Source organism: Apteryx mantelli, chromosome 3 (assembly GCF_036417845.1).
Source record: "Apteryx mantelli isolate bAptMan1 chromosome 3, bAptMan1.hap1, whole genome shotgun sequence".
NCBI lineage: Eukaryota > Metazoa > Chordata > Aves > Apterygiformes > Apterygidae > Apteryx > Apteryx mantelli.
Window position 1 is genome coordinate 12,872,203 of NC_089980.1, and position 22,481 is coordinate 12,894,683.

General features: G+C 42.1%; 1 protein-coding gene across 1 annotated transcript in view; it reads left to right on the plus strand.

Annotated features, from left to right (window-relative positions):
- HAO1 (hydroxyacid oxidase 1) overlaps positions 1 to 14,169 on the plus strand; it is a 39,576-nt gene extending 25,407 nt beyond the window's left edge. The window contains exons 5-10 of the mRNA XM_013949804.2: positions 102 to 357; positions 3,647 to 3,822; positions 4,666 to 4,757; positions 8,965 to 9,123; positions 9,425 to 9,494; positions 11,031 to 14,169. Coding sequence (XP_013805258.1) covers positions 102 to 357; positions 3,647 to 3,822; positions 4,666 to 4,757; positions 8,965 to 9,123; positions 9,425 to 9,494; positions 11,031 to 11,101 — 824 coding nt within the window. The 3' untranslated portion in view covers positions 11,102 to 14,169. The remainder of the gene's footprint in view (positions 1 to 101; positions 358 to 3,646; positions 3,823 to 4,665; positions 4,758 to 8,964; positions 9,124 to 9,424; positions 9,495 to 11,030) is intronic.
- Positions 14,170 to 22,481: the final 8,312 nt, after the last annotated feature.

Here is a 22,481-nt window from a genome sequence, read left to right on the forward strand (position 1 = left end):
TTACGTGCACCGACTCTGTCTCATGATTCACACCAAGTGCTCCTGTTTAGAGGAGCCTCCATGCTTTGGAAAGACTCTAATATAACTCTGTGTTCCTCCAGCTTGCCAGGCAATGGGGACAGGGATGATGCTGAGCTCCTGGGCCACCTCCTCCATCGAAGAGGTTGCTGAGGCAGCTCCCACTGGCCTTTACTGGCTGCAGCTTTACATATACAAGGACCGGGAGGTTACCAAATCCCTAGTGAAGCGTGCGGAGAGAGCAGGCTACAAAGGGATCTTCGTGACAGTGGACACGCCTTTCCTTGGCAGGCGCTTCGACGACGTGCGCAACAAGTTCCAGCTTCCTCCACACCTCAGGTATTCACTTGCCAGTGGCACAGGGCCACGGTCATCACCACTGCTGCCTGTGATGCTGCTGGTGGATTCATTTCTGCTGGCGTGACAAACTTCTTCTAGGTGACATACACCACTCTCGACTTTACAGCTAGGGAACTGAGCAAGTGTTGCTTGCTTTACTCCAGCTATGGTCCACCTGAGGACAAAAGTAAGCTTTCTTGGCTGTTTGTACACTGTAAAAGATGCATAGTGTGCTGGGCAGCCTGAGGCTGCAGACTGTTGAAGTTAGAGGGTGATGGGACATTTCTTTATATATCCTTGGAGACATTCAAAATTCAGCTGGACATGGCCCTGAACAACCTGATCTAACTTTGAGTTGCAAAGTCGACCGTGATCTGAGTGGTGGGGTTGGACTAGATGATCATGAGAGGTCCCTTCTAACCTATATTATTTTATGATTCTGCAGTAGGTCCGGGGCTATATTACTACCAGTCACTGAGTCCCCTTCCAAGCAGCTTCAATTCTTGTTTTAGTCAAACACAGAAATACGTGGGGGTCAAACTTTCTAAACGATCCGTGAGGGCAGTTTCCACCCCCACATGTCTTTTGAGACTTTTTCTTTTACCTCAACAGAATTAGTGGCATTGTAAGCGACTTCAGCACTGCTCCTAGATCCTAACTATTGCTGGGGCTATGCAGCATTTAACTTAAATAGAGTTCTCTAGGGGTGCTCTAAGTGCACTGATGCCAGACTGATTTCACCTGCCTTTTGCAGACATTAATTGCTGTGCTGTACTTTACAGAGCACCCTTATTAACATTTGATAAAGTTGTGGCACAGTGTTAGCAGCTAAGGAAGAATACTTAATGAATGGATTATCCAGTACTTGAGTTTGCAAAACAGAGCTAAAATCTTATAAGAACAGGATTTCTCCTTTGCATGTAGGTCCTGGTATTGACTGTAGTCTACAATGGCATATATTAAGCCTAGTGTGTTCGCTCTTATCCAGAGCCTGCAATGCAAAGGAACACAAAAATGGAAGGGGTGGGGGTGGAAAGGTATTTTGAAGCAGATTAACTTTGATTTGAGTTCTGGGTGAAAGTTAGTATGGAATCTTTTTAATGGATCTGAAGTGCTATGTCTCCCAAGAATGTTATGCTATGTACATGCTCTATGTAACATGAACATAACAAGAAATTGAAAATCATATCCTGAAGTCTTTAGTCATTTTGGCAGTATTCAATTCAATTATAAGCCATGCAACTGTATAATGAAACTGACTGTTTTCCTCCCTGGTGCAGAGCTCTAGAGGTTGGAGTGTGAGATCTTCCTCCCTGGGCCTGTACGTGAAACTAATAAACGATATGGTGAAACTTGACAGCACGGCCTTAGCTCTGCCTATGATTTTTTCCTTATTACAGTAGAATCTCATGAGGAAAGCACTGGAAGGCATGAAACCCCTGACAAATCTGGCATTAAAATGTATGCTGATATGCATATGCCCTGTGTTTTCATCCTGCCATGGATCTGCAAAACAATTATTGACAAAACGTTATTGATGCACACTGTCCTTTTACCTAAGGAAACTGTGTTTTGGGGGGTGGAATAGCTTTTCTTAGGGGCAATATTATTTTAAGAACTAGGGTTAAAGTTAAACAGTGTGAACATGAGACGAATAATCCAAAAATATTTGGGAAAAGCAATAGAGCATTTCTGAAATGCTCACTTTGACCCCTCCTAACACAATCATAACAAGTTTTGTTTAATTGAGTGAAACATATGAAATAATATAGAGCCGGAGTAATCTTTAAAGGCTCAAATTCATCACTTCAGATTTCAAAATGACATTTGGACAGTGTTTTGTTGCAGAGTCAGAGGTGAAATTCTCTAGTGTAGGGCTCTGCACAGTTATATGATAACTTTTTCTTGGCTTTAGACTTTCAACAAAGTTTTGAAGTAACAACAAGGTGCCATTGTGCTCGGAAATGTATGTAAGGCAACATTCATTCAAGTGTTGATCTGCATTTCGCAGTCCAAGAAAAACAACAGTTATTTATATAATCTTATCCATGGTTCTGTTTTTCTCCGCGTACCCCACCCTCCCCAAGCCAACAGCTGAAAAGCTGGATCTTGCTGAGAGCCTGCTCCTTTCTCATTTTCTCCTATGCCCGGAGCTGGATAGGAAAGCCGTGTGAAATGCTACTTGTTGCAGGCATGAAATCAGAAGTGAAACCGCTCAGTTTCCGTGCAAAAACATTGTGTATTCCCAAAATGTGGAATATGAGAGTAAAATAGTCCAATATGGAATGAGAGACAGTTTCCAAAAAACAGCAATCATCCGATTAGGGTTAGGACCTGAAAGACTGTAGACTTGCGCTCCACTCATGCTTCTGTTCCTGACTTGACACATGATTTTGGATAATTTGACTGTCATCTACTGGTAAATTAAAGGTGCCTGGAAAGATTCCCAGTGCTGGGACTGATGGTGTCCTTGGTGGTACTGGTGTCACTGATGGTGTTTTAGTGCTTATGAACCTTGGGGGCTACTTCAGCTTTTCGATATAGGCACAGCCTTAGTTTTTTGATATGCTCTCATTTGCCCTGCTCTTGTTTTGTCTAGTAAGACTGTAAACTCTCTGGTATGGGGACTGTCATTTACGATTCAGTTCCTAGAACTGAAAATTTCCTTCCCATCTTATCCCCTCCCACTTAGCCAATCCCCTGTTTCCTACACTAGTCAAATCCCACAGATAAAAATCTTGCTGCATGAAAGCCAAGGGGATTTTTGCTACCTAGTGCTGATAAGTAGAGATGGACCTCTAATGCATTTATCATCACAGTGATCTTGTGAGATACCGCTACAGGCAGGGAAACTGTAGCAAAAGCAGTGGGTAAGTGTCATGCCCAAAGTTGCACAGGAAGTATGTGGCAGGACAGACACCTGAACCCAAATCCCCAATTAACTCTCTCACTGCTGGATGCTGCCTCCTGACGGTGGGTTTGATCCTGAACCCTTAGATTCTGGGTTGGCCCTGTCTCTTTTGAAAACAATAGGAGTGTTGCCTTGGGCAAGAGCCCTTTGCACCAGTTATCAAATACTTCACCAGCCAAATGGTTTTGGCTTAATAAGGAATGTGATCTGGCATGCAGGTGCAGGCACTTTTGCTCCCATCCTGTAATGCAACTCAGGTTGAACAGAGGTGTGTTAAAGGCTGGTGTTAGGGACTGATGCTATTAATACTACAACGAATGTTTCTCAGACTATTGTGAGTATTTCTCAGACTGTTTTTCTATGTCTTTGTCATTTTAGGTTAAAAAATTTTTCAAGTGATGATTTGGCCTTCTCTTCTGGGAAAGACTTTGGAGAAAATAGCGGACTGGCTGCGTATGTAGCCGAGGCGATTGATGCAAGCGTCAAGTGGGAGGACGTTAAATGGCTTCGAGGTCTGACTTCGCTGCCCATCGTTGCAAAAGGAATCCTCAGAGGTGCGTAGCACTGCTGCTTGCCATGAAGGGGGCAAGGGGTTGCTTCTAGCGTAGGCACCAGGGAAGGAAATGTGCTCGTGCTGCCGAAGTTTCTGTAGAACTGCATTGCAAGCAGTCTTTCATAACTGCAAGCACCCGTTTCACCCACGTTAAATATGTTGGGATGCATGTTCATATTTGTGTGCCCTGCTGAATAGGGAAGATTTGCCAGAACAAAGCCAAAAATAATCAAAGAGAAAACCTTTTTCTTCCTGATGCATGGTGAGGATTTGCAAGGTGACAGACTTCACCAAATGCCTGTCAGTTCCAGTTAGGTTCAGTTCAGTGGGAACTGGGGAGGGTGCCTGTTATGTTGGCTCTGTATACAAGCTCCTCTTATGGAAGATGGTCTTTGAAGCAGACAGATTTTTCTTCCTCTTGACCAGCAGGGACTGAATTGTTATTTCCTTGGCTAAGGAAAAGTCAAAGAAGTAGGTTTTGTGTTTAGCTGGTTGAAGGTACAGGTCAATGTTTGTGACTTATCTGGCTAGGATGTGCTTGTTACCCTTCCTGACTGGACCGTAGAGAGCACAGGAATGAACATGAATGCAGCAGCTGAGACACTGGCAAAAGTAGCTGCTTAAATAAGTACCTGGAGTTGTCAGATGGCTTGTATGGCCATGCTATGGGTGTTTTTATGTCAGTAGGTGGGGACTGGAGCTCCATACTTTGGAAGGACGAAGCCTCAAGTGGCCTCCCATTAGCTGACAATATATATGTATTTTTAGTGATGCCATAATTTCCCTCATGGAAGTGTCAATGAGTTGCCAGTTCTGGAAGGCTCTATCTTGTTTTCTTTTTCAGCTGATGATGCTAAAGAAGCTGTGAAGAATGGGGTAAATGGGATCCTGGTGTCAAATCATGGAGCACGACAGCTGGATGGGGTCCCTGCAACTGTAAGTACTGGTGCTAGTATGTGCCAGGAGTCTCTGATTCACTCCACCTTTGACTTCTTGTTTTTTTTCTCAATACATCATAGCTGGAAGGAAAACCTCTAGATCTATATGCTGTACACTTAATCCATATGATGTACACCTTAATCCATGAGCAGCAGTCTCTCTTCATCTCTCCTTTTCTCTCTCCTTGGTCTTCAGTATGTCACAACATGTTCTGAGGTAGACCCAGCCTCCCTTTGGTCAGATCAAATTAAAAATGACAGAAGGGTTTGTGTGGCTGTTTCTTCATGCTACCTGGGCACCTTATTCTGGCTGCAGCATCCTGCAAAGTAATCCAGAGGAGCAATTTCAGATTAGCTCATTTAAGAGCCTAGTAAAAGGACAAGAGCAGTCCTTGGCATTTGAGACACTATAGATAACTCAAAGCTTTAGCTGTCCGAGGAATTTGGGCACGTGTCCTCCATCAGACTGATATGATGTGACCTCCATCTTGCTGGCAGACATGAAGGCAATGTGCTGGAGTATAGAGTAAAGACTCTGGAGGCAGCAGGTCACATCTGAAGAGGAAAGTTGTTATGGTTGCATGAACTAGCCATGGGGACAAGCTGAACGAAGCTGCATTGGCTGAGATACCTCAGTATTACAATAAGCAGAGAGTCCTCTTTTCATCAGGGGTCGAATATAGCAAACTGATCCCTCTGTTCCCTGCTCAGAGTCCCACACAGGCCCAGTCCTTGGTGTTCTCCTACTTTTTACATCAAGACAGGCACGATCTGAACTGCATTTAAAGGAAGCAGAGCTGCCCATGGGGACAATCCTGAGTTCGGTTCATTCTCGCTGAGTACTGCAAGGGTTTCTGCCAAAGGAGCAGGGAACTTCAGAGTCTGCAAAACCCACCTCCCAGCCTGGGGATACCCTCTACTGAACTAGTGACACTTGACTGTCACCAAGTTTGTCCACACACAAGGTTCAGTCTCACCTTTTACTGCAGTATAGATATCCCTGGGAGTGACTGGGTCTTTCCCATATTGGTCCTGAGAAGGCCTGGCAACCTGTGAAGGATAAATATATTTTGCTTTACACAAAATGAATACATATGCATGCTCTTATCAGAGACTGAGAGAGGAAGGTTCCATACATGGAACCAGGCAGGAAATAATATATTTGATTGAACAAGTTGGTGAAGCAATTATGAACCATTTCACAGCTATTTTTCAGAGGTGGACCCATGGAACCAAATTTTAGTTTTTCCTCCCAGTATTTTTATGGCATGTTATCTTCAGTTAAATTTTTAGAAAGTGGAAACTGTTTAAATTATTTTTTCCAGTCTTCTTTTTTTATTTGTCCTTTCCCATCCCTTCCCTTTGCTGCAGTTTGCAAAACACTGAAGGTTGTGCTGGAGTTGTTTTCCACTTCCAATATTCTCCAGAGACTTCTGAAAAAATTAGAGTTATAGAACAGGTAAAGGAAATATGAAACTCTCCTTTTTCTCCTTTCAAGCATTTTTGCCTTTGGAAAAGGTACGGTGTGGTTAAATTACAGTCTTTTTCCTTTTTCCTTTTCCTTGTCGTGCTACTCTGCACCTTTTCCAAAGGTGAAAAGGGATTTGAGAAGTTCTCAACTGGCAAAGAGAAAGAAGTAAAGGAAAATGAAAAAGTATGTGTTCAGGCTGCAGGAAAAAAGCAAAAATTCCAGTCATCACTCATCCTGCTTCATTTGGTGTGAGAAAACTGTGCAAGAAAAAAAGAGAATGAAAGGGAGGAGAATCAAAGCCCAGTTGTGACTGTTTCAGTGTTCCTAATATGCCTTTGATGAAAAACCTGTTTTCTATGATGACTTTCTGAAAGGGGAGGAGGACAGGTAAGCTCTTTTTCATTCAAAAGTGTTTTGAATGTCAAGTCTTATTCACTTAACTCAGCAAGCTTGCCTTGCACATCCCTTCCTCCCCAGGACCACTTCTGCTCTCTGCTTCTCTCCTTGGGGGCAGCCCTGTTGATTCCTCCATCCTCCGCTTCATGGAGGTCCTTATGCAGACCCATCAAGCTCTTGAACGTGCTTGCCGCTTCTCCTGGCAAGCAAACGTACAAAGCCCTACATCAGGGAGTCAAACGCCAGGCACAGATGGTTTTCTAAATGGCTAATGAAGAGGAGGGTTGTCCTTGGAGAAGCTTTTGCCTAACTGGATTTCCAGGGACTGCTGGTGATCAGTAGGAGAGAGACCACAGATGTCAAGACTCATCTTCCAGTTTCAAAAGAGACAGCCTGAGATTTTTCAAACATGTTGTGATTTTGGTGCTATTGGAGAGTTGGCAGCTATTCAGGTTTAGACACCTGGAGAGGAACTGGATTTTCAGAGGGTGGGTCCTAATATTTCTGAAAATGAAGTAGGGTGTGTGTGTGGCTTTTTTTTTCTTTTTTTACATCTGTTGTCTTCATCTCTTCATCTTCTCATTCTCTTTTGTGAGTGTATGCCCCAAGTTCACTAACTGTATTTGATAATCTCGGACATGTCTGCGTGAGGTAATCCTATGGGAAAAATGTAGGAGGATATTAACAAATTGTTTTGAAAAATGAGAAAACTCAAGAAATGTCTGGTTTTTTTCTGATTGCAATAGAACAGAAATTAAACTTGCAAACTAATTGTTATGAGTTATTTTTTGCAACACTACAGTGCAGAGAAGGCACTATTAAAGCTGTGTTCACTGAATTTTGTCTTGTAGAGAGACCTATATTTCATGATACAGTTTTCATAATGTAAATATCTGTATCAGATCATGCTTAAGTGTTTCTGTTTTTGAAACATAATGATTTGCTTTAATTTCATGGGTTTTCAGAACGTGAGTTGAACCCAAGCTGGTTAATATTTCTAGTGTCTAGTTACGCATTGAGGAAATATATGTTTTAATTATGGTTTGCATCATGCTTTAGTTATTACAGCTCTTTAATGTTGGTGCAGTTTGTCAGGATGTAAAAAGTGGTCTATGTATATGGAAATAGATCCAAAATATGTTTGGCAAGAGAGCAAAACCAAAGGGAGGGGAAAAAAATCACAGCAAGTGCCAAACTTCAAGAAAATTTTAATCCAAATCTAAAAACAAACTCTACTTTCAAGTTTTTTTTCTCCCATCTCCTAGTCATTTTTTATCCATTAGAAAGGAAATGAATTACATCCGTTTTTGAAAGACATGAATTTGTGTGCCTTTTGTCTTACTACCACACGCTGTTTCCACTGTTTCCAGTCTCCTTAATACTTGGCTTCCAGTCTTGTCTTTCCTGATTTTCATGAATAGGAACCATTTAGGCATTATAGGAATGATTGGTGTGTAATTAATACTTGAGTCTTGAAATCAGGAGGCTTTTCTCTTCTTGGGACCTCTTGTCTGTTGTGGACATGTTGCTTAACTCCTTGGTTACTCACCTGTAACTTGGGAATGATAACCATTCTTTCCCCCTTGCCTTTCCTATTGGTAGGGTGTAAGCAGAGCTTGGTGAAAGCAACATAAGATGAAAACATTTCCTACCTTTTTCATGTTAAAATGGAAAAACTGCAAAAGTGCTTGGAGAAAGCCAAATTTTTCCTATATAAAGAAGTTCCCTCTACAACTATTGCTTTGATCAAGATGTGTTCTCAAATGGAAAAACTCATTCATGAAAACTTGGGTACATCCTTCTCTTACTCTATGTCTATCAGTACAATGCATGCCTTGGGCTTGATATTAGGTGGTCCTTAATGCAAATGAATGATGAATTTAAGCAAGAAAGTGAAGATGGTTATTTAAAAAGAAATTCGCAGAAATTCAGTTTCATCCCCAGACTAGTGAACTCTGGAAGTTTAGGGGGTAATACCAGGGAAAAGCCTCCTCTGTGCTCACTATTTCTTTTATTCTTCAGAAGTATCTGATACTGGCCTGTGTCGGATGCATGTCATAGGATCAGATGGAAATTCTGTGTGACCCTCATGATTCTCATTTTATTTGATTGTCCAGATAAATTTGACTTTTGTATATATCTGCTAACATGCTAAATCACTTTCACTTTTGAACACAGAACTGTATTATTTGTGCATGTGATTAGGCATACGGTTGCTTATGCAATTGCTTCTTGTCCAGCTTATCCAGCTTGGATCCTGGACATGAGAATTTGTTTTTAAAAAAACAAACAGGATTGCAGAAATGGACAAGTTGTATTCCTGTTTTTTCTTTTCTAGATTGATGTCTTGCCTGAAATCGTTGAGGCTGTAGAGGGGAAGGTGGAGGTGTTCCTAGACGGTGGTATAAGAAAAGGCACGGATGTTCTCAAAGCATTAGCTCTTGGAGCCAAAGCGGTATTCATTGGAAGGCCTCTCATCTGGGGCTTGGTTTATCAAGTAAGGCAGGAAAAGCTCAAATTTACATTTTTAGATACCTGGACTGGCTGTTTTGGCTCAGTGTATGCATGTATGTGTACATGTGTGCACATACATGTGTGAGTGTGTGTGCGAGGGTATCAGAGTGTGTCTCTGCGGACCCAGACCATCTAATAATCTAAAACTTGTGATGGCAAGTACTTACATGTTAAGAGTTTGGACTGTCCATGAAACTTTTTGGATACATGTACACATGTGTATATACACACACACACATGCCCTATGTACACGTAATAGTACACATTGTCTTCTAATCTGCTAGGGGACAGAAGGAGCAAAGGAAGTTCTCCAGATGCTGAAGGAAGAGTTTCGCCTGGCAATGGCACTGACGGGTGAGACATCTACACTTCTTCTCAGTAATAACCATATCTGACTTGCATTTCCTCATAGCTTTCATCTTTGAGAATCCCAAAGATCTTTAGAAAACTGTGGCCAAAATCCTCCCTTTCTTTCATGTATGAGGCAGCAGAGGGAAATGACAGACAAGCTAGCTCCCTTCCTCTTTTGGTACCAGCTCGGCAGTGATTGCAGAGTAGCGCCTCATGCTGCCACCTTGGATCGTACCCTTCTGGGGAAGCTGAGCCCTGCGGAAATGTGTGTGGCCTGCCAGTGTGGGAGCATGGCTGTTTGTGCTGATCCTCAAACTTGGGTGTGGGGTTCCTGTTCAGACTTGCTTGTGGTGTTTTTTGTCTGGAGCTACACCACTTTTGGGGCAAATGGGAGTCTGGCTTCTGTCTTTCCCTTGGAGTGTCACTCCTAAGCTCATGCTCTGCAGAAAAGGATAACTCCCTCTCATCTTCTTCCTTTTCTTATAATGGTCTTTGTAGACTCTTGCTTCTGGCTCTGATATGCTTTAAAAGGAGGAGGAAGATTAGACCCTTTCTCCCTCCACATCAGACGGTCTTTCTAAATTATTTTTCCTCTTAAAGAGGACTTTATTCTTCAAGGAGAACTTTATTATTGTAAATCTGATAGCAGTGCTTCAACACCCCACCCAAAGTCAGGATCTCAGTGCTGAGTCTTCAGAACCACTGCACCAAAGTCTTTATTGATTTATTCTGTTTGTTATGGGAAACCAGGTGAGAGGCCCCTTGAGCCTCTCTAACTAGCCTCTAGCACTGTACTAACCTATACAAGGGAAACGGAACAGTTTGCAATATAAATAGACAAGGATGAGGAGAGGTGGGAAAAGAAAGTGCTGTTATTCCTGTCTTACAGATGGGGAACTGAGTTGCAGATAGATTAAATAAAAACACGTACAAAAATTTAACAAGCAGAGCAATAACTCATTTTATAAGTAGTGGCAAATCCTCAGTCATAAGGGTTTTGTCATCTGACAAACATAGGTTTCTATGGGAAGAGATGTTCATGTTGGAGCTAGGTTGCCTGGTTCTCCAGGGCACAGTTCACTTAGGCACTTTCTGACCTGGTTTACCCATCTACTTTAGGACTATTTCACTCACTAAAACAAGAGTCTGGAGTGACTAGCTCATATGTAGCACTGGTGTGGTTAGAGGCCCAGTGTCAGGGGAGAGAAACCCCGCTCTGGGAGCTCTGAATTAGGCATGTTATAATGGCTGAGACAAGCTTGGTGCAGCCACCTGTGCTGCGACATATTTGCAGACAGTGCCCATAGACAGCATCTGCAGCCAGTCCCCTGGTCAGTGCTATGCAGAAGGCCTCTGCTTAGGATGTTGTAAGCTCCTGGAGCTGAGACCTGTGAAGGGCCACATGGACAATCTGTTGTGGAGTACTGGACTCTGCAGAGCTGGTATATGGGCCCCAACTATGAAACTTCTTTCTTAGTAATTTACATTCACTTTTTCAGAAACGTGGGGCTTTCAACTTACCTATGATTTCTCCTCCAGGATGCCGGCGTGTAGAAGAAATTGACAGGACACTGATACGAAGAGATCAAGTATTGGTTTCCAAGATTTAGGACTGAAGACCATCACTTCAGCTGTTGCCTCTTGTATAGAAAGTGTGTCACTGGACAAAAAGCAACTGTATTCACTCTCTGGGCCTCATCCTGCAATCCTTACTGAGAAGGGCTGGCCTGTTGTTCTGTATGAGATAATTTGTTCAAGTAGTACTTGAAGCACATTTTACAGGTCTTCCCATATACTGCTAGGCTCTTCTGGAAAGCTGCCCTGTACTGGGAATTATGATTAGAGAGATGGACCCTTATATTAGACCAATACAGAAACTCGAAGGTGTTTAACTAACCATGTGTATATGAATGTTAATATTAACTTGCATGCCTTGAAGTAACTTTCCTGTTAAAATGAAACTATAAACAGAAATGTTTAGATAGCAAACAACTATCAAAATGCAGAACTTCAAAATGCAAGGGATACTTCTTGTTCACTGTTTAGAGAAACTACACTTTAGATCATAGAGATTTAAATATTGCTTTCCTGTGAACCTGGTATCATTTCCCTGCTGACTATATATACTACTCCTTTATACAGTGTAGTCTTGTAGCCAGGTAAGGAGCTCAGAGGACGTTCAGCTGTAAAGAACTGAACAACAAAGCAAAACTGGGGAAGTTCTGCTGTTTAAGTGACACAGCCCCTTGCAATCAAATGACCATTACATATGTGTACCAGATACAAGTCAGATCCTTGGCTGGTGCAAATCCTTAGAGTCTGATCGCCTTCAACAAACTGCGCTGACTGCACCCAGCTGCAGTCCTGAGTCCCATTTTTCACTCATTTTTTGGACTCGTTTGTTGACAGTGCTTTAGATTATTTCTTGGATAAGTCTGTGGTGTAACAATGGGCACTTACTGCATCTCTGTCCTCGTCCTGAGTTTATAGGTAGAGGTTGGTTATAGATCCCTACACTTCAAAAGAAGGAAGCGTGTTTCTTGCTTCCTGCTTTCTATGGATAGAGAAATTCAGGTGCCAAAAGGTCACAAGTGATGTGTTACGAATGTAAGTATAATGGAGTTTGTGCCATTCCTGCCCTCTGCCCCTCTCTTTCTGATGTACAAAGAAAGCTTAAAATGTCTAGTTTCTCCTTGAGGTTGGTTTTTGTTTTTGGAATACTAGAAATGATAAAAGATGCATGTTGGAAATACCTCCAACTGATTAGAATTTGGTTCTGATATCAAACACCCACACGGACTCTGTGCAGTGCCTCAAATGCTGTTATGGGTCTATAAGTAAATCCTCAGAGGCACCAGGCCCTTTTTGGGCCCTTGCTGGTGTGCATCCTGAATCTCACAGGCCAGAGCTCCTTCTGGGAGCAAAGCAAGCAGCATCTGGCTAGCTGGTGGCTTGAATCTTTGAAATGAGGGATTCTTTCTATGGACCATGCATCTTAACAGAGCCTCATATGATTAACCCATTCTCACACAGAAAGCACCATGTTCATGAGGAGACACTATGAAGCAAGCTGTGGTGCAGTTTTGCAGTACTTCAGTTGCCTCATAGTAACTGCCTGCATGTTTTCTCAGTGACGTTTTATTTGAGGGATAACAGCACTTTTACTTTGGGGCAGGCATGGCAGAGCAGCTGATGAACTGTAAGTTTATGCCTGTCATCCTTTTGTTTTTGTAGCCACAAGCTCAAGGAGATCGTTTGGTCCTTCAGAACTGCAGCCAGCTCTCCATTTCTGTGGTGACGAGAGCCTAAATAAACTTCAGGAGGGAAAAACCTAGATAACAGAAGGACCATCAGGTGCTGTGGGGTGTGAAGCGCAGAGACACTGTAATGGCTCAAGGATCAGTGCAGCCCCAGCAAGGCCTACAGGCATCATATCCTTAGCCAGGGCCAGCAAGTCCTGTTGGATATGTGGAGCTACTTACAGACCAATGAGAGTGCTCTTGACTCCAGAAATACAGTGCAGAGGTGCTCCAGTAGTTCCTGTATACAGCTCGCCTGAGTCCGGCAGGGATATTTGGACAGAGTGCAGAAGCATGTAAGTGCATCTCTAGCTTTTCCGGACCAGGACTGGCAGCAGAAGCAGTAACTGCATATGAGCAGTGCTGTGCCCTAAGGCCTGCCAGATCCTGTGACTTGCCAGGGACTTGCCATGCAGCTATGGCACAGCACATGTGCAACTGGATTATCTGCTCAGAGGCAACTGAAGACTGACTCTGTGGGAGAGTTTGTAGGATCTGCAGCCACAGACAAAAGAGAAACTTGAATAATTGAGGTATTAACCCATGACTTGAGAAGGCAGTGCTAAAAACATCTTAGTGGCTCCATGCAGTTTCCTGAACACCATTTAGACAGATAAAGCTTAGTATTAATCACTCTGTTTATGATGAGGATACGGAGATGTACAGGATTTGCTCCTCTCCTCTGAACGATCCAAACGCCCATTGAATCCAGGAGAACTTTTGCAACTGTAAAGAATATGGGAATAGCTTTATACTGCTAAGTGACCTGTCCCAGAGTGAGCAGGCAGAGGAGGTAAGACTCTACTAATTTAATCCTGGGTGGCTCTTCATCATCTCACTTCTATTGCAGTTATAGTAATGTCACTGGGAGCAGGGAGAAGCCACTGCAGAAATCTTTTGAAAATGTTGTTCTGAAAATTTAGTGTTCATTTTTAAGGAAGATTAAAAAAAAAAGTCTTAATTTCACTGTTCTACCGTTGACATCGCAGGGAGTTTTACTGTTGATAGAAACTGGGACAGGTTCAAGCCCTCTACCATTTGTTTCCCATCAGTGTCAAAAGGACTCATGCATCCTGATTATCCCTTTTTGCTCTGTTTGAGGTATCCCTTACTGAGCTTTAGAGGCAGCTTTGTAATAAAATGATTGAATATTACAATGTGAACTAAAGCTGGGCCTGGAACTCAAAACAGGGAGAAAACTCAAAAGGCCAAATGCTTGCCCTTTGGTTGTAAAATTTGTACTCTTATTTACTGCAGAATGTAGCGTGTTGTGTGAGGGTTGCATAGCAACAAAATAAAGTTTATCTGTGTAAGGAAATATGAATGTTTCTCAGAGCATAGAGAAGCATAATTTCTACTGTTTACTGCACTTATCGTATCTGTTGCAATGTGGACTGTGTCAGATGTCAATTACAGACTAACTTCAGAAAGACTGTTTATTTTAGATAATATAAATGTTACTTAAAAGATAGGGGCATAATATCTTATGTTTACATGTTTAAGATCTATTTCTAAAGTTTAGAAGATGCAGTTTCCTGTCCTTGCCCCAACCTAATTCAAGGAAAGTTCCGTAACTCTGTGGTCCAGGATAAATTCTGATGGTGAGGAAACGGGCTTTGTTACTTGTGCCTAGTTAACTATTTCTAGTTCCTTTGGGATAATGGAGTTGTGTTGTTTTTCCTGCTTAGCATCTGAGAATTGTCTGACTGCCTTACAGTTCAAACCTAGTAAGAATACAGATGCATTAAAAACCAAAATTACAGCCAAATATTAAAAGGCTGTGAGATGGAGTTAACAGAAGTGAAATTCATTTGCTGGGTAGATTTCTGTTTTTAAAATATTCCACAGTCAAGAGAATTTCCCTAGGTTTTGACGCTATCCAACTGCTTCTGGAAATGAATAACAAAAAGTAGGGATTTTGCTTGGTTTTGATTTGAGTTATGAAATGGGAAGACCGATGAGGGCCCTCAACAATTTAAAAAGCTGAACAATGCCCAGCCTAAGTGAAACTCTGCCTCACACAGCTTTTTCCCTGACAGAATTTGAGAAGAAAACACTGCACACAACAAGTGCTTGTGAGGAGAATATAAGCAATATAACAGGAAAAAGAAAAAAAGAAAAAAGAACTGGTCTTTGTGGAGTATGTTAAGTAGAGAAAATATATTATTTGCCTCTACAGTAACAAGTTAACCCCACAAACTCTTAGGAACAATAAGTCACAATCCTCAGATCATGGCACAGAAGTAGGGGAAGAAGAGAAGGTGTATTTCGTATTTATGATGCTTTAGTATGCCTAAGTGTATGCTGAATAACAAACACAGTATCTAAGATATAGATATCAAGAGAAAATCTTTACATAGCAAAATTCTAGTAAGGGAGCAGCATTGCACGGTATTTATCCACCTAGAAAGACTGCTCAGTTTATGCGCTGACTGCCTAGAAAAACAACCCATTTGGGAGGGCAGTAACCAAACAATTAGTCAGTGGGGTCTCTAACCATCTTTGAGGCAGACCAAGAACATTCCCTGAAAAGGGGGACTGCAGTTCTAATGAGGGAAGATTTATCAGATGTTTTGTGGAGAGAGAAAAGACCAGAAGTAAAACCTGAGTGTGTGAAAGAGGAGGAGGATCCTGGACTTTTTAGGAGAAAATGATATCTCCCAAGAGACTAAGGTGTGAGTTTCTTTATGTGGATTTCTCTGGTGCTGTCTGAAGAACACTGTGATCAGCCTGAAAGCCTCCCTGCAATGTCTGTCTCCTCGGCCCTCGAGAACCCATAGAGGGCTAAACCCACTGAAGAGAATACAGAGTGCAGTGCTCTAGGGAGGATTTGTAGAAACCAGTGGGAAGATTTGGAGCTGTTTCAGCCCTGGTTTGGGATCTGGACCACTGGACTGCAGAGTCCCATTTCCAGCAAGAAGTTCTAGGGAGTACTAGTGACAAGATCAGTGCCAAGAGCCCGTGATGTTCTCTGGACATCCGGTAGAGCACGTCAAGGCTGAACACACAGGGAGCAGGGCCCTCCTAAGCAAACCCATGTGCTTCTGCAAAAAAGGCTCTGAGCTGCAACACAAAGGCAGCTAGCGCGTGGAGGACAGGTTTGGCAGCATTGAGAATGTGTTTGCCATGAGGGCTTGGTGGTTACCTACGGCAGAGGAGAGTGCTGAAACGCACAGGTCTTCATGCACGACAGCCTGGTGAGCAGGGGACAGCAGAAGCCAGCTGAGGGTTGTGAGAGCATCTGGCCTTTTCAGATGTAAAGTGGACAAGGAAGTTAGTTAAACAGGAGGACAAGTTTTACTTTCTCACTTAGTCTGTCAGTTCTTTGAGGCAGAGACCTGCGGTTTTTTTTGAATGGTTGGAGCCTGCACATGGAGTGGGGAATCCAGAAATAAATAATAGGTGTTGTAATTCAGGGAGCTGAAGCTGAAGAGCTGTGAAAGACATGATCTATTTTCTTGTGACCTCCACCTCTCACTGTGGCTCTGGGACACTTGATTGTATTTTATTTTTATTGGTGGCCAAACCAAACAAATAGCTCTGGATCTGATAAGAACTCCACCTCCACCCCCAATTTTTCAGGTTGAGCATGAAACTTGTCTGTCTTACTGAGAATTTCTGAACATAATAAACAGACACTTAGAGTAACTCACTTTGATAAATGGGCAGTGTAGGTCGGGGCCTGTTGGATATGCAGTAGATTCAAAGAAGAAGCAGAGCTGGGGAAGTAGGAAGGAATGGCTCTGCTTTTCTTGGCATCTCAAATGGTTTTCAGGCTGAAATCAAATACTGAAAGCACGAGAAAAGCTGGCTTCTGAAGTCATGATTTTGCACTGAACCTCACTGTAAGGATATCTCTTATAAAGCTACTTTTGATGTGGAAATTTGGCTCCAAACCACACTGAAGGCCATTATAAATAACCACTTCATCACAGGACACACAGAAGCTGGCTTCCTTGAACAGTCCTAGAAAGCAAGTCTAACGTTATTGAGCCGTAACCTCAGCTAGTGTAAATCAGAGAAGCTCCATTGACTTCATCAGTTTACACTGATTTACACCAGCTGTGGCTGTGGACCATGATACTGCAAGATATGTCAGCTTTTAAATTCTATCACTGAGTGTTGAACAAAACTGTTTTAAAAACAAGATTGCCAATCCCAAATTTAGATGCTAATGAGACACAGCACTATAATTGTTTCACGATGCCTATATGCTCCATTTTGTTTTCATTTTGCCTTGCTTCTGTTTTTCTTATCTCCTGCCAAACAGAGGGAGAGTACCACATATGTTACATTCATAACAAAGATGTCTTGCTGCTTTGAGAACATGTCCTCCAGATGCAAAATGCTGTTGTGTTGTAGTTCAGCTTCCTTCTGTGCATACGTAGATTGGTTTTATGCCAATGTAAGGATGCCCTTGAGGGGCAGTCCAATGTTTCTCCAGGCCCTGGCGTTCTCTAAGGCATAGCTGGAGACTGTCCCAGCTGGACTTCCAAGAGCTGATTTCTCTTTAAGGATTTCTAGCTCCTAAGTCATCATTTCAGACAGGCAGCATGAGTTTTGTCCAGGAGCACCCTGACAGGGATGTCCTGAGACCACCAATACATATCCTCTATAATGATCCTGCAGGATGCTTGTGTAGTTATCACAGGAACCATGTCCCTTAAATTTTCATTCCACTGCCTTAATTCTAAATCACACTGTTCTCTCTAATGCAAATAACTCTGTGAGGTGGACATCACATATCACAAACACCCGACAACCATCGTAAGGGTCCAGAGATGAGCTGCAGAGCAGAGGTAGACCTGGGCCACAGCAGAGCCCTTAACTTTTGTACCTTCCCTTGCAGAAGCTGGTGCTCCAGAGGCAACTAGGACTATATCTTATGCTCTGCTAGTTTGCCAAGCAAAATCTGATTATGGTGGTTTTGCAGTAGGGAGGCCATTACTTTTTAAGGACGTTTCTATTGTGAAGGGACAAACCCGGTAATCTCTTTACCTTTCAAAACACTCAGTAATGGGGGAATGGCAGAAGTCCTTGTTTTGCCAAGTCAGAGACAGTTCTCCCACACCTCTGCTCTGTGACTGGGGCTTTTTGCCGTACTTACAATTTTGGACCTCAGCAGAATTAGTGGACTGAGGCTATGTTTGACTTAGATATCTTCAGTTATACTTTCAAGTCCATATTTTCTCTGTTTATTCTTCTGAATTACAAGACAGGAGTGAAAACAATTTACTCTGTGAATGGTCTAGGATTTTTTATATTGGATGATCATCTGTGCCTGAATCTCAAAGCCCATAATCCTGTGAAGCAGCAGTGTGTGTGTGTTTGTGTGTGTGTGTTTGTGTGTGTGTGTTTGTGTGTGTGTAGCTCATGCTTTTTCACTCATGCACAAAGATTTATGACAGTGAGCAAGTACTCATGATTCCTTTTGGGGGCCTTCCATCTCATTGACTTATTCTGAGGAGCCTTCTTTGCAGTTGTTAGATAGGTTAGTGCTTGGCTGATTTCATGTCTACTGGGCCCAAGTAGTATCCCAGTATTGTCCCTTCATGCTAGCAATACATCCAGGCATGTAAGTTTTCATAAAAACAATTAGTATAATAGTGTTACCACATGATAAAGTTCTTTAGCTGAGATTTGATATTGCAAACTGGCAGTCTAGTCTCAGTTGGTCTTGACACACTTATGAGCCCAGTATTTGGGTTTCTCCTTTTCCTTGTCAAACAGAAAATATGTCTCTCAGTTCTAGCACCATTCTGCCATGTGTCATCTGAACTGAAGGGGTTTTTTTGTTCTATATGTTCTCTTTTTTGTTATCTATAATTCAATAACTCAACACGATTTTTCTTTTTCTACCCTTCCCCTCCCCCCGGTATACTAATCTCTTTAATTCTGTACAATGATGTGTTTTATTACATTTTCCTGTTAGGAAGAATCAAAGTAGTGGATTTAAAGCACTTAATAATTTTCATTACAAATATATCGAAATTTGAACAGCAAGATCACCTCACACATGCAAGTGTTCCTCTGAGTCTGTACACATGCTCTGTCAAACTTAAGACAGCCTGGTGTGTTGAGGAGTGTAAATGGGGTCTCTATTGTAAGTCTAATACAAGCTGTCACTGACTCCAGAATTATATGCCTGCAGCCTTCCCATCAGGTGATTAGAAGCAGCAAAAAATACTGAATTCGGTATAAGTAAACTCCCTTTGACAAGCTTGCGTCTCCACCCAGGAACCTGGAAAAACTAAAAATGTGCCCTTCATACAAGAAACTCTACTGACAAGCTTTTTGAAAGAGTTACAAACAGAGTAATTTATATTAGGAAAAGAGAACTCAGTCATAGTCTTAGGAAAACACAACAACAGAATATATATGCAAATAAAGAATAAGAACTGGCAATAACCCACCTTGTTTCCCTCCTGCCTACTGGTGAGTTTGTTCCACAGCTTCTAATCTGTGGCCACATGTCTGGGGGTACCAGGAGTGCTTGATCCAGCTCAGGTATTCCGCTTTGTTGTGACATTGCGTCTCATCGTATCCCACCTACTGCTGCCGTGTCTGCATCCGCCTTTGCTGCAAAGTCCTCAATTTTCATCTCTCACAGTGAAGCTGGAATTGGGGGGATGCTTGGGACCCTTGGGCAGAGTCCTTGCCATTTGGAAATACTTGCAAATGAGATGTGGACACGTGTGCTGGTGAATGGCTTTTGGCCAGAAGGTAAGATCCCTTTTCCTTTGTCAAGCATTCAAGTTGAAGTCTAGTTATAGTGGCTTGCCAGATGGGGCAAGGGAATCTGCACAGGTGGGATTTTGGCATAAGCCATAGGTGGCCTATGCTGCTTTGGCAGTGCTTTGCATCAACAGAGCGAGCACAGAGCACCTTGTCCCTTAGAGCAGAGGATCCCAGCCCCTGGTTGCCAGGCTATGCACTGCTTATGGCTGTGGTAAAGACATTACAAAGGAGGCCAGCAAAGGCCATAAAGTGCTGTTGCCTACATCTGGTGCTCACCCAACAATGTTGTTGTGGGACCAGTGAAGTTAGGCCTTGCTGTTCCAGAACTTCTGCTGTAAGGGTCACGCATTTGAGTAAATAAAGAAGCCCACCGCCATTACAACATTTATTCCACTTCATCTGTTTAGATGCTGATATGATCTTTGTCCAAAATGTTCAGGGCCAAATCTTGAACTAGCATAGCTCTGTTGCAATCTGTGGATTGCATAGATCAGTCAGTGGATTGATCTATGTTGTCTGAGAATCTGAACCTACAGGCTCCCCTCTCCCTACCCTCCCAAGAGATACCAAAGTTTTCATCAGTTTCACTGAAAGTTTTGAGTGCATCACATCAGGCCCATAATACTTGACTTTGTGGAACTTGCAGTTGTCATGCTAGATGCCCCATTGTCACTTTTATCAGGAATTTTGAGACAACAGCTGGAAGAAAGTAGCAAGTTCTGTGCTGAGGCCATGACAAATGTTCTTAGTTTGGCAAGGCTTATACAGTTGCATTCTTAATATTGCTGATATTTCCCAACCAGAAGTGGCTTTTTTACAGAGCTGATACTGAACATCAGACCTTCCTCTCGTGTATACGTGCACAGCCCTGGTACATGACATATATGCTGTAACATATGAATAAACAAGTATCTTACGACTTCTGAACTTCACTCTGCATACTGTCTGCCTATAAACTATACCTTATCTGGATCCAGTCTCTCAACCTTTGCATTTTATCTGCTCACTGTTAACCTGGAAGTTCGCCAAAGCTAAACAGCATGCCTAAAAGACACCTCGGATAGTTCTAGCCCCAGCTGATTTTCCGGTTTCTCAGTGATGCCAGGGAAACTCAGAAGACCTCATGGTGCCTCATTAACAGTGTCTCCTCAAGTTAGTGTATGGAGTGTCAGTCACAGAATAGTTACATATAAGTTCGTAACTGCTGGTGTAACAGACTACAAAACCACTAAATAATTTGCTGGAAGCTAATGAATAGTTAACCCAGACAATTTAACCATCTGCATGCTCTGCGTTTTATCAGTTCAAGTGTGCTGGGTTTGGATTTTTTTTTTCCCCCCAGAAACATAAAAACACACTTTTGATCTATTACAGAAAGGCCCTTTCACCATAAAGATAAAAACATAAAAAAGTATTCCTTTTGATTCTCAATCCTTTTTCCATTATTGCTCTGATATGGATGGTAGTTGTACTATCAGTATTATGGAAGATGTAGAGTGCATTCAAAAAATAAGCAGCTGTAAAGTACATCCAGCCCATAAGCCTATTTATTAATGTTACTGTTTATTGATGTGATTGGAAATCTTCAGTCCTACAAGATGAACAAAGATTTTGGCTGCAGTGTAAAGCATTCAGAAACCAACACTGCATGCTGGAGCCGTGATCTCTAGAGCTATAATTGCAGCAGTCATGGAGAAAGTCTCTGTTCTGACTGAATCTTCCCTGTGATGGACTGAATAATTTATCTTGGAGGATTTTTTTTGGCCTCTATCAGAACTTTCTGGTTATTAATACAGAAAGAGCAATGGGCACCCAACAAAGAATATCTCAAGCTTTATTGCTTTTGATGGTTAGAAAGTGCAGTGACTAATGGACATTTTCAAAAGAGTTTGAAATCTTAATAAAAGCAAAACGTCTGCATATCATGTGACATGATGCATCACAATCGAGATTTTGTCTGCACAGGGATCAGCCCTATTAAGTAATATTCCCTTCTCTACAGCTAGCCTTCTTAAGTCTTGAGGAAAAGGCTACAGGATAAGTTTCCCCGAAGTTTCTCTTTCCTTTGCTACTCAGAATTAGTGGAGACTTCCTTCCCCACTGCCTGATTGGCTGTAGGAAGGTGGTGTTGTGATTTATTTTGGTTTATTTTTTTATTTCTTTGCTTTAGTTTTTAATGCTGGCAATAGTTAGACTGTCCTGTAATGCAGCAGCATCATAGTAAATGGTAAGTAATTGTTACAAATGCCAGAACAGCTCATCTCACTGTCGGTACATTCGGTGAAGTTTGTCAATTAATTACTGTTCACTTACGCTGTCACAAAGACGCTTCCATTACTCCAACAAGATACTTTTAAGCAGCATGCTAGTATGTAAACAGCTGATAAAAATGGGGTCAGCAACATGGTAAGAACTTTGGATTTTGGATACAGTGTAATTTACTGCAAGATAACAGCATGTAACTCCAAGGGGGTGTTGCTGTCAAGAGCAACAATTTCTGAAACATTATTTTCTCTTTGGGGATTAAAATCTTCCACGTTCGGTGATCCTATGTATATTCCAACAGGTGAGAGAAGTTTGAAAAACAAAGCCTCACATGTTCTGTCTGGCAAGGGGGCTGCCTTTTCAACTTATGTATGTATAAATACATCCCAGGTATATGCACACACAAAGCAGTTACTTGCATATAGCAGTAGAAAAGCCATGCGAAGGCACATATCTAACATTTGCCTTGGAATTTTTCCTGCCCTGATCATAACTTTTTGGAATTTAGCTATGTCCATAGCTAAGTGATTCTAAAGAATAAAGCTCTAGTCAATGTGTAGCTCCCTGGGCTTATTGGCTTTATTAAGCTTGAGGCAGGACTGCTGAAAGGCTGCCTAAGGTCTGCTGTGAACCTACTGGATGAACTTGAGTCTGATTTCACAGAGACAAAGCTTGTTTTTTGGCTGTA